Raw genomic sequence first — 12,548 nt, 5'->3', positions numbered from 1 at the left:
ATTTAAGTCTGAATCACATGTACTTTTCTTAAGGATTGAATTATATGTCTAATACTTGCTAGGTTCCATCCTTATCCATTCATTTTAGTTCAGAAACATGACACTTTGCATGAATCATACCTTAATAATGTTACATTTTTGTAATTTTAATAAGAACTCTTCTCTTTAAAAACAAAGGTTTAAAGTTAGCTCAATAGTAGTCACAGTGAAAGTGTCAAAATACCTTCAAGTGCTTCCTTTAATTTCATCTGGCAAATCATGGTAGAAATTTCTTTGTAGAATTGGTATGCCCTGGTAAATATTTCTATTTTCCATTATTAGTAAAAATTATGAAGCAAAAAATTACTTATACTGACTCATAATTAAAAATCAATTTTTGTAAAAGGACTATTGGGAAAAATATTTTTATAAAGACTGTTGGGCAGAATATTTTTAGACTCACCCCTCCCCGAACTGATTAAGAGAAATTTATTCAGGATTATGTACCAAAGATAAGAATCTCTATGAAACATAACTTTTATGCCATCAGAATCAGAATCGGAAGCAGCACCAGGTACATGGGAAACACACATTTTTCAATTTATACTTTCTCATGGTTCGCCTGGACATCCTCTGCAACTGCTTAGAAGACTGAAGAATTTCATCCCCTAGAAACTCACACTGTTGAAGTTCAGCATGTCTTTGGGCCAATAACTTCATGGATTTATCTGTCACTGTTTCTATGAGGTCATCCACCTAGCCCAAAACAAAGAAACGAAGCCATGTGTTAGAAAGCCTTGTCCACACCCAAGGGAGAGCTGTTTTTCCTGAGAGATGAGTTCAGGAACTGGTGGGATGTCTGCAAGTCCCAAAGGATTATTCTAATTCAAGTCATAGCAAACAGAGCTTGAAAACATGCGTTTACCACCCAGTGCTAAAGACAATCTCATTTCTTCTCCAGCCCTTGTGTGTGTGCCTTCATTTTAATTGAATTCACTTTAACATTTAGTAGGCACACAGCATCATCCTCAGCGCCCTCAGCAATCCTGTAGCCACTCAAATGCCCCCCACTAACAGGATGCCTTCATGCTAATCATGAGTTTCGTCCGACAGCCACGCTGTCTAGCAGGGCTGTGCGTTCAGTTGAGCCCAGGCCTCTGATGCTTCTGAAACACAAAGTAAAAACCTTTGTCCACTACCTGCATTTGAAGTTTTCCCACTGTCAAATCTGATTTCCGGAGAATGTTTTCCATGCTGTGCTTCTTTCTTTTAAATACCGGAAAGTGTGGTCTCTTTTTTGATGAATATGGAACCTATCATAAAAATGTAAAAAACACATCAGATTAAGAAGTGCCACCATTATTTCTGTGACAGTGCTTCAGCGAACACTCTTACCCTTGCGACATCCTCTTTTAAACTGAATTTTTGCCACATAACAACATTGGATTGGAGGCTGTATTCATATTATTCTCCACGCCCCATGCATCTCCTTTGTGCCCAGAGCTCTCTTTGAAGAGATCTATAGGGTGCAGAGAAATGAGATTGTCTGGTTCTGAAAGAATATACAGTGTCAGGGAAAAAAGCAGGTCATTCGTAAGGGGAAGAAGAAGAAATTGCCTCTGTAGCCGCTGAGCACAGCCAGAGTGTGGGGCTGTTGTAGATGAGTGCCCCAGAAAGCTCATTATCACTGGATCCAGTTGCTAATCTGGTCTCTTTTCTGCAGGTTTCCTTATTTTCATGGCAGACATGTTTCCAAACATAAAAAAGAAAGCTCTGGGTTCTTTTCATTGCATGCCTGATACCCTTCCCATGGTCCTGGCTTGCTGGTTACAAGTACCTGTGCTATTAAAACTCATTCCTAGGTCATGGCTCCTGGCTAATATGGCCTTTTTAGTCTTACTAGGTTCACTCTTCCTTCCCCTTGTGTTTAGTAATTACCATCAGGACTACTGTGAGACCTACACAAAGTGGGATGTGCAATCACATTTGGGTCTTGCCCTTTGCCCGAGTTTACAAATGAGTCTGTGGAACCTCTGCCCTGCCCTGCCGGCTCCTGCGTGCATGCTCAGTCACTCAATCGTGTCTGACTCTTTAGTGACCCCGTGGGCTATAGCCCACCGGGCTCCTCTGTCCTTGGGATATCCCAGGCAAAAATACGGGAGTGGGTTGCTTGCTGTTCCTCCTCCAGGGGTTCTTCGCAACCGAGGGATGGAACTTGCATCTCCCGCATTGGCAGGCAGATTCTTTATCGCTGAGCCACCTGGGAAGCCCTGCCAGCTCACCCCGGCTCCAATGTCACTTGCAGAACCTTCCCCAATCTAACCAGAGCACAACTCCTCTTGTTTCTCTCTCATAAAACCCAGTGTTTTGTTTTTTTTCTTCCTAGTAAGCACTTAGCTTGGTAATTACTTAAGTTATTTCTGTGTATTGAATACCGTTATTAAAAAGTCAAATGTCTTCAAGGGTCAGGCACATTTTGAGAAACAGGCTCAGTTGGGCTGGCATGGCCTGGAGGGAACGGGCCTCCTGCAAAGGGGGTAGCCTCTGTGTAGCTCCTGCTGTTGCTGGAGGAACTGCAGGCTCCATGTTGCCAAATCCTCTTATTTTTCAAATGGAAGTTGAAAATCCAGACTTGTTTGAATGATTCTAATTTCAAAACATGGACAACTGATTCAAATACATGAGAACATAGGAGAGCATATGAGAACATTCTGAGAGTGCCATGGTTTAATGTCCATCTCCTCCATCAAACTATAAGTTCCATGGAAACAGGACAAGGGCCATTGGGTCACATTTATAGCCCCCAAATGTAGAAACTGCCCAGCACATATTCAGTTCAGTTCAGTTCAGTCACTCAGTCATGTCTGACTCTTTGTGACCCCATGAATTGCAGCACGCCAGGCCTCCCTGTCCATCACCAACTCCCAGAGTGCACTCAGATTCACGTCCATCGAGTCAGTGATGCCATCCAGCCATCTCATCCTCTGTCATCCCCTTCTTCTCCTGCCCCCAATCCCTCCCAGCATCAGGGTCTTTTCCAATGAGTCAACTCTTTGCATGAGGTGGCCAGAGTACTGGAGTTTCAGCTTTAGCATCATTCCTTCCAAAGAAATCCCAGGGTTGATCTCCTTTAGAATGGACTGGTGGATCTCCTTGCAGTCCAAGGGACTCTCAAGAGTCTTCTCCAACACCACAGTTCAAAAGCATCAATTCTTTGGCGCTCAACCTTCTTCACAGTCCAACTCTCACATCCATACATGACCACTGGAAAAACCATAGCCTTGACTAGATGGACCTTAGTCAGTAAAGTAATGTCTCTGCTTTTGAATATGCTATCTGGGTTGGTCATAACTTTTCTTCCAAGGAGTAAGCATCTTTTAATTTCATGGCTGCAGTCACCATCTGCAGTGATTTTGGAGCCCAAAAAAATAAAGTCTGACACTGTTTCCACTGTTTCCCCATCTATTTCCCATGAAGTGATGGGACCAGATGCCATGATCTTAGTTTTCTGAATGTTGAACTTTAAGCCAACTTTTTCACTCTCGTCTTTCACTTTCATCAAGAGGCTTTTTAGTTCCTCTTCACTTTCTGCCATAAGGGTGGTGTCATCTGCATATTGATATTTCTCCTGGCAATCTTGATTCCAGCTTGTGTTTCTTACAGTCCAGCATTTCTCATGAGGTACTCTGCATAGAAGTTAAATAAGCAGGGTGACAATATACAGCCTTGACGTACTCCTTTTCCTATTTGGAACCAGTCTGTTGTTCCATGTCCAGTTGTAACTGTTGCTTCCTGACCTGCATACAGATTTCTCAAGAGGCAGGTCAGGTGGTCTGGTATTTCCATCTCTCTCAGAATTTTCCATAGTTTATTGTGATCCACAGAGTCAAAGGCTTTGGCATAGTCAATAAAACAGAAAGAGATGTTTTTCTGGGACTCTCTTGCTTTTTCCATGATCCAGTGGATGTTGGCAATTTGATCTCTGGTTCCTCTGCCTTTTCTAAAACCAGCTTGAACATCAGGAAGTTCACGGTTCACGTATTGCTGAAGCCTGGCTTGGAGAATTTTGAGCATTACTTTACTAGCATGTGAGATGAGTGCAATTGTGCGGTAGTTTGAGCATTCTTTGGCATCGCCTTTCTTTGGGATTAGAATGAAAACTGACCTTTTCCAGTCCTGTGGCCACTGCTGAGTCTTCCAAATTTGCTGGCATATTGAGTGCAGCACTTTCACAGCATCATCTTTCAGGATTTGAAAGAGCTCAACTGGAATTCCATCACCTCCACTAGCTTTGTTCGTAGTGATGCTTTCTAAGGCCCACTTGACTTCACATTCCAGGGTGTCTGGCTCTAGATGAGTGATCACACCATCGTGATTATCCAGTTCATGAAGATCTTTTTTGTACAGTTCTTCTGTGTATTCTTGCACATATTAGGAATATGACAAATATGAACCTAGCACTCAAGAGGCAAAATGCAAAACTAATACTGGTACACTCTGGCAGTGCACTAGAGCAGCGCTGTTTAATAGAACTTCCCACAAAAATGAAAGTGTTCTTTATCTGTGCTGTCAAATGCCATAGCCACTGGCCATATGTGTTAACTGAGCACATGAAATGTAGCTAGTGCAGTGAAGGGAATGGACTGTTCTTTTTATTTAGTTTTAATTAATGCAAATAGTCACATGTGACTATTGGCTACCATAATAGACAGTACAGTTAGTACCTAGCATAGTAATTAGTGGGCTTCCCAGGGCTTTACTCTTCTCAGCAGTAAAGAGTCTGCCTGCAATGAATGCAGAAACACAGGAGACCCAGGTTCAATCCTGGGTTGGGAAGAGTCCCTGAAGAAGGAAATGACAACCCACACCAGTATTCTTGCTTGGAAAATTCCATGGACATAGGAGCCGGGCGGGCTACAGTCGAAGGGGTCAGAAAAAGTCAACACAACTGAGCACAGCAGGAACAGCATAGTAATTAGGAATAAGCACTCGTAGAGTCAAATCTTCCTGGATTTGAAGCCTGGCTCTTCCGATTATCTGGGCCAATTACTTAACCTCTCATTGCCATCCCTAAAATAATATCCTACTTATTGCAGTAAGCTATTGTTATCTACTTTATAGGGCTGTTGTAAAGAATATCTGAGTTGATATTTTTAAAGCACTTAGAAGAGGGTTTGGAACATAGTCAGCTTTAATAAATGCTTATTATGTCAAAAGAAACAATACTTCAGATTCTATTAAAAAATAGCAGGGGCAATTTAGGCACAAACTTGATCTAAGTACAGATAAGCACAAGCTTTGGGTTGGAGCGTCCTGGATCATCAAGTGCTGCACTGTCTATACTATACGCATGTTCTATTTGTATTTTAATTTCAATTATAATGGAATGAAACTTAAAATTCAATTCCTCAGTTATACTGCCACATCAGCTGGGAAAGACTGAGGGTAAGAGGAGAAGGGGGTGACAGAGGATGAGATGGTTATGTAGCATCATGGACTCAATGGACATAAATTTGAGCAGTCTCCCGGAGACAGGGAAGGACAGAGGAGCCTGGCATGCTGCAGTCCATAGGGTTGTAAACAGTCGGACATGACTGAGGGACTGAACAACAACAACCGGCCATATGCAAAGGCTTCAAAGTACACATGCTAATGGCTACTGTTTTGGACAAATGTTTGCATCCTTGCAGAAATTCTGTGGGGTTGGTCTGGAGAGCATCTCTCCACAGAGCATGCATGATATGCCAGATGCTAATATACCAACTTGATATTTGAACAGCCGACCAAGTCAATATAAAGCTGCAAACCCCACTGTTGCCCAGATTATAGCAGAAGCTGAACCATTCGAGCTCAGAAGTCGAGGAATCAGACCTGGCAAGTCCACTTGCTGTGCCCTGAATTCTAGGAGTGGAGACACAAAAGGCAGCTTTAAATGGGAGAGAACTTGGTTTTTACAACAGGCCTGAACATTGACTTCCGTGTAAGTCTTTAGACGCAGGTTTGTTTTAGCATTTTACCTTTTTCATTCCTGAAGGAAGTGATGTCACAGATAAACGCTTGCTGGTTCTCCTGGCTTGGAGGGGTGTATTTCCTTGGGTTATCGCCTCCGTCTCTGCTTTGACAACGTCAAGTTGTATAGTTGCTTAGAGGGAGTGAGGGGGAAAAAAAAGACAATCTTGAAGGATCAGAATAATAAACATATGCTTTCTATGAGAAAGTCTCCTGAAAAGCAAGCATCACATGCAGTTTCAGTGGCTTTTTTTCTTTGGGGTTAAAATTGAAAATGAACTTGCTTTGCTGAATCTCGCACTTTCTCTTGCACACTTGGCCTTTTCTTGTGGTCATGACCTCCATAGTCACCAACCTGTCTTGACAAGGTGGTTGATAACTGTCTTTGAGACTTCACTTTTGCCCTCTGTTGTTTTTCCCTGTAACTCTTGTGGAATTAGAAAAAGTACCCTGTAACATAGAAGACAATCCAACGACTACTTGCTGTTGACTGAAGACAAGTTTAAGTGCACTCAGTCATTACATACCATCTTAATAGTTTTTCCCACATACTAGGAGCCCTGTGAATCCTAGAGTCCTTAATATTTTTCTCTGTCAGTTCAGTTCTTGGGACTTCTCTGGTGGTCCAGTGTTAGGAGCCCTCGCTGCCGGTGCAGGCTGTTCGGGTTCAATCCCTGGTCAGGGAACTAAGATCCCACAGGCTATGCAGCACAGCCAAAAGATAAGGAAAAAAAGCATCCTCATTAAAAAAAAAAAAAATCAGTTCTTAACACAATAAACATGCTTACAAAGGAAACTTAAAACACTATCATAAATCAAAAACCAGTATCATAAATATAGACACTGGGACTAGTATGGTAAAACCAAAATCATGTTATTGCCAACAGAAGGCAGTAAACTTGAGGCTACTCCCTTTTTTATTAGGATAGAAAAAGGGAAGGAGAGGAGACTTTTCCTTGCTGTAGTGAAGGGGTCAAAAAGACACTGGGAAAAGCGGGGTGTGCAGCGTGTTCCATGTTTCTGTGTTTTCATGCTGTGCCCAGCCCCTAAAATCAATTTAATCTGCTTCACGTCACTTGATAACTGCATTGAGGAACCACGGCTCCTCAGCTCAGGGACTGGTGGCTCTAAATTCAAAGCGGATGCTCAACCCAGAGGGACGCTCCTTTCTCCCCCGCCTTCCACTGTCAGCTCTTGCCCAAATCTTGCAACTCCTGCCACTGAACATTCTCTTCAACCTCACCACCCCCACTGCCACGACCAGCCCCAGCTAAAATTATCCGTTGCCTTGGATGAATGCAAAAGCCTGTTTATCATTCCTCCTCTATCGGATCTTACCCTCCTCCAATCCAGTCTCTACCCTGCAGTCTGAGTTACCTTTAAAAAATGCCCTTCAAATCATATAAATCCCCAGCTTGAAAGCATCTTATCACCATTAGGAAAAGTTAAAATTTCTTAACATGGTTTACAAACACCCTCATCACCTTATTCAGCAGACTCTCCCTGGCTGGATTACTTTCATTCCTTAATTATGCCCAGTGCTCTCTTGACGTTGGGACTTGAACATGCTCTACCCTCTTCCTGGAAAACTGTTCTCACACTTTTTCCTTATCTAACTCTAGCTGTCCTCCAGGTCTCATCTGAGTTGTCTTTTCCTTAGGGAGGCTTTCTCTAGCCCCCTCCCCTAAAGTCAGCATCCATGATGTGTACCCACCCTAGCCTGTGTTTCTTCTTTTTGCATCAGAGGCAAATATCTGCATAACATTGAAATGCCCCTCCATGCCCTCTGTAACTCCAAGAGGGCAGAGACCATGCCTATGTCTGCTGCTCTAGCACTTACAGTGTGGCTGCCGCATAGTAAGTATTTACTACATAATTGTTTTAAAGTCGAATGAGGATCAACAGGGATGAGCAACTGTCTTTTGGCCACAGTTGAGAATCAGAATGTTTGAGCTGCAGCCTGAAAGATGGGCAAGTTTCTTGGAGAAATCTTAGCGTAGAGATTTGTTATTTCAGCTATGATTAAAATAAGCCAATGCGTGGGCTGTGGGAGAAGGCTCTGGTCCTCTGTTTTCTGCTGGACTCTCCAAGTCCAGCCCAGTCAGTAGAGGAGTGTGCCCTCATCGCTGTTTTCAATAGAAACAGGCAGGTCAGTCTATGCCAGGTAATTGCTAGATGCTTGGATGCTTGTATTAGTTGTCTTTTTTCCAGAAGAGAGAGTTTGTTTGAAAGGGTAATGCGTCAGCTGGAGGCCATCAGTTTTTGTTTTTTTCTGGAAAAAGTATCTACCAGGTGTGCAGCCTTATCATGATGTGAAATTGAAGATACGTGTGAATCACCTACATATACATAAGTATTCTATATATTTATAGAATGCTGTACTGTCAAGGGAACTAGAAATATACAAAGGATATTTATGGCACTGAAGCTCTTCTGTACAGTATTGTAATGAGAGACACATTACATGGTGGGTTTTTCAAACCCACGGAACTGTGGGGGCAAAGAGTGAGTCCTAATGTAAACTATGGTGGCTGTTTACTTGCTAAGTTGTGCCCAACTCTTGTGACACCATAGACTGACTGTAGCCTGCCAGACCCCTCTGTCCATGGGATTCTCCAGGCAAGAATATTGGAGTGGATTGCCATTTCTTCTCCAAGTTAGGGATCAAACCTGGGTCTCCTGCATTGCAGGTGGATTCTTTACTAACTTAGCCATCAGGGAAGCCCAGCGTAAACTATGGACTAGTGTTAATAATAATATGTTAATATTGGCTCATCAACTAGCAAGTGTACTGTACTAAGGCAAGAAGTTCATAACAGAGGAAATTGTGTGGGTGGGGTAAGGAGAGGGGGGTATAGAGGAAATTTCTGTATTTTCCACTCAGGTTTTCCAGTTTACCTAAAACTGCTCTACAAAAATAGTCTGTTTTAAAAAGGAGAATGCAAACAGTAGCCATCACTCACAAGAGCCCCCCACCAAACCAAACGTCATTGCCATGCCACCAAAGAGACTGTCAACAGTCCAAACGCCAATTCTTCACAAAGTTTGTGGGAGGTAGGTATAATAAAATAAAATTTCCTTTACGACTTACCAATCATACATTTTTGAAATAGAATTCGCATCACACCTTCGTCTGTTGGAAGCAGCCATTTGAAAATCTGCCTCACTTCTTTCTCCAGAAACAAAACCAGAAAAGCCCACTTTGGTTTGATTTTCTAATATATGTACATGTGTATATGCGTATATATATACACACCTGTGTACACATCGAATATTTCTGTGAAAAGTAGTTTTAGACTGATGAGACCAGTGATTAATTGGAGTGGGAGTGACCCCAAATGTAATTTAATTCAGTTTTTGAAGATGTACACACACACACACACACACACACACACACACGTCACCTGGGGATCTTTCTTAAAGGCAGATTCTAACTCAGTAGCCCTGTGTGGGGGCCTTAACTTCTGCATTTCAGACAAGCTCCCCAGAAATGCTATTCTGTGGCTAGCAACAAAAGCTGTCCTATTTCATTTTCTCTCTTGGCCTTGACACTGAACCATATGCTGACTTGGATTACCATTCTGGGAGAGCTTTCTCATTCTTGGTTTGGTAAATAACTTGGGCGATGGAAGCTCTTTGACAATTCTAAGAAGGCTCTGTGTATTTGGAAGGAGGGTTTCCTTGTGGTCAGGGGCACCCTCTTTGTTGACACTTGCTGGCTTGCTTCTGTACGAGTGTGACAGCATCCTCCCCAAAGCAGTCTTCACTTTCCTCACCATATTTTTCTTCTGATTTTTCTGACTCTTGTGAAATTCCATGTCACTATTACTGGATAACTCCTCTTTAGGGACCAATACATTTTGTTTTACTAAGTTGGCAGATTCAGCTTTATGCCATCTGAACAAAGGAAAAATAATTTGTGTTAAGGAAATTGAAAAGTTATGAGACACTAGAATCATGAAAATCAACTACAAATGTGAACAAATCATACAGTTCCAAAAAAGAAAACCGAAGACCAAGCATCAAATCCAAAGCCGAAGCAACTACTTGATATTTTGTTGCTGAACTCTAGAAGTGCATTCTGGCCACTATCTCATTTAATCCTCAGAGCTGGTAGTTTATATTATTATCTTCAGTTTACTAATGAGTAAGCTGAGACACAGAGAGATTAATTTAACTGACGGAGTATAGAATCCAGATTTTAATCTTGGTTTGAGACTGTTAGAATATATTACCTCATACTGGCAAACTGGTGATCTCATTTTAATCACAGTTTGAGATGTTTTTTTGCTGGACTTCAAAATGTGGTTCCAAATGTGATGAGACATGAGAGTGTCTGCTAGGGTAGATAATAAAAAATACATTCTCCAAGGTCCTATAAATGCTGCATTTTATGCAGAATACTGATGTAGAGAGAATAATTATAAATGCATATTTCCAAAATTCCAAATAAATAATATCTTCATCATTTTAGTAATAAAATAGGTAATATTTCTTAGCAGACTTTTATGTGCTAAACACTCATCTAAGTTCTTTGATATGTATTACTTATTTCAATCCTCCTACTATTATCTCCATTTTACAAATGAGGAAATTAAAACTTGGAAAGCTTAAATAACTTATGCCCAGATAATCTGACCCCAAAGTCTATTCTGTTAGTTTCCGTGCTAAGTGAGTATCACCTGTTCCATGATACCCTTATTTATCTAATATTCTTCCTTGATTAACTATTTTGATGTTAGTTTCATCCAAAGCAATAATATCCATAAAATTCCAGGGATTTTAAAAAACCAGTCCTCTATTTTGAGATAAAAAGTCATTTATGGGCTAGGACTAATCTCCCATGGACCTCTAGGAGAACTTTTAATAAAACCATCCATTTCTACTGCCATAAATACACACACACATGGGAATACAATGTAGGAGGCTCAGGAACCCCCAAGGTCATCCACGCAACACCTATCAAGTAAAAAACCCAGCTCTAAGCAGTTTCTGAATCTCCAAAATGCACCCCCTAGTCCCATCCCCCCACCCTCATTAATTTTATAACATAATTAATAAGATGATTTTGCTCCAAAGCCTAGGAACAGAACTGCTACTATTGCTGTTATGAAAAGAATCTTTTCTTCCCTAACCTTTTAAGTATCTTGGTTGCTTGTGAATTTATTTGGTTGTATTGCCTTTCCTTTTAATCCCTATTTTTTTATTGGAAGTGGAAATCTCTGCAAAATTTCATTTTGCCCATGGAAGTTCAGAAGTCTGGTCTTTGATACTTCAGGCCTCATGAAAATGACACTTTTCTACCTATCTGAGCTATTGCTCATGAATCTGGTAAGAAAGAATACTCCCCAAATTGGAAAATAATCATCTCACTGCCTTTCCAAATTAAAACGTATTACATTTGGAGTATTCCATGCTCGTCTTCATGGTTTTGCCACTAGCAAGAAATATGAGATATAAGACAGTTTTTAGGTTACATTAAAGAGCATGCACATGGATAAAATATAATTAGTACACATTACAACAGCCCAAGTTGCTGGAAAGGGGAATGGAAAGAGCACTGATCATGGGCTTATTTTGAAAAATGCACTATTAATTTTTCAAAATAATAGTGTTTGCTGTCTAAAACTGTGAGACTTAAATATGAACTTAGTATCTACTAATGTTAATATCATATGTGACATTAAATCTCAAGTTCAGGTAGAAAGGAAAGGTTTTCCCATTACAATGAAGACTTTTCTGATCACAAAACGAGGTTTCCATTGTGGCACTAGACTCCCTGATCCAATGTATATATGCTGTCTATATATGCGGTCTCTGCTCCCTCTGATCCACACGGAGCCTTCATTTCTAAATGCAGTGCTTAAAAACATGCTACTTTTTTCTGATCAGCACAGTGAATATTGTTTAATGCAAAATCCAAAGCATCTCACTGAAGAGAGAAGAAAATGAGCCCCAGTTTCCTACCTTTCAATCCCTTTCCTTTTAATCGAGCCGCTTCTCTTTCTGGGCTGCTGAAATCTTCGGTACTGGCCAGCTCTTTCGTAAGCAACCTTAAAGCACTCTGGAATATACAGGTGAGGGCGATCCATTGCTGTCAACCTCACCTGCAGTAGCTGTTGTTAATTTCTTTAGCTCTTAGGCTCACAAACTACAAAACAAAATCATCCAGTGACCGAGGCGCTTATAACTCCTGGGCTCTTTGGGGGTAAAGTATGTAGGAAAATTTTTGGAAGTGCTTCCTTATTCCCTTCCAGGTGTTACAGACATCATTTGTGGGACCAGCCCTTTTTACCACTTTACAGAGGTCATCAATGATGCATTTGACAGAGCAGTGGGAAATTCCCAGTCGTGTTGCAGACTCCAGGGCAGGGCAGATGTGAATAGGTGACCTGCTTGTCTAACCACTGCCATTTGGGTTGGTAACAAAATAATCACACACCAACTGATTATCACATTCAAATGTGCATGTCTGCATTCCAAAGTGGGAAGAACCGAGACCACCAACACTAATTCCAACGATCCCAGCTTTTGCTAGCTCTTTCATGTGGAACTGATGA

General features: G+C 41.3%; 1 protein-coding gene across 1 annotated transcript; it reads right to left on the bottom strand.

Annotated features, from left to right (window-relative positions):
• Positions 1 to 531: 531 nt before the first annotated feature.
• C1H3orf49 (chromosome 1 C3orf49 homolog) lies at positions 532 to 12,080 on the bottom strand. Its single transcript, XM_052644321.1, has 5 exons — positions 11,956 to 12,080; positions 9,566 to 9,885; positions 5,997 to 6,121; positions 1,179 to 1,292; positions 532 to 735 (listed from the first exon to the last, which is right to left on the bottom strand). The coding sequence occupies exons 1-5, from the start codon at positions 12,078 to 12,080 to the stop codon at positions 532 to 534; spliced, it is 888 nt and encodes a 295-aa protein (XP_052500281.1).
• Between the last annotated feature and the right edge of the window lie 468 nt (positions 12,081 to 12,548).

Source organism: Budorcas taxicolor, chromosome 1, assembly GCF_023091745.1.
Source record: "Budorcas taxicolor isolate Tak-1 chromosome 1, Takin1.1, whole genome shotgun sequence".
NCBI lineage: Eukaryota > Metazoa > Chordata > Mammalia > Artiodactyla > Bovidae > Budorcas > Budorcas taxicolor.
Note: the sequence above shows the minus strand (reverse complement) of the source record. Positions and strands in the feature narration are given on the sequence as shown.

Coding starts and splice junctions, on each gene's coding strand:
- C1H3orf49 (XM_052644321.1), bottom strand. CDS start 12,080: ATGGATCGCCCTCACCTGTATATTCCAGAGTGCTTTAAGGTTGCTTAC. Junction 6,122..9,565: donor GAGAAAGCTCTCCCAGAATG/GTAATCCAAGTC, acceptor ACTCCCTCTAAG/CAACTATACAACTTGACGTT. Junction 1,293..5,996: donor TTCCTTCAGGAATGAAAAAG/GTAAAATGCTAA, acceptor TTTTTATGATAG/GTTCCATATTCATCAAAAAA.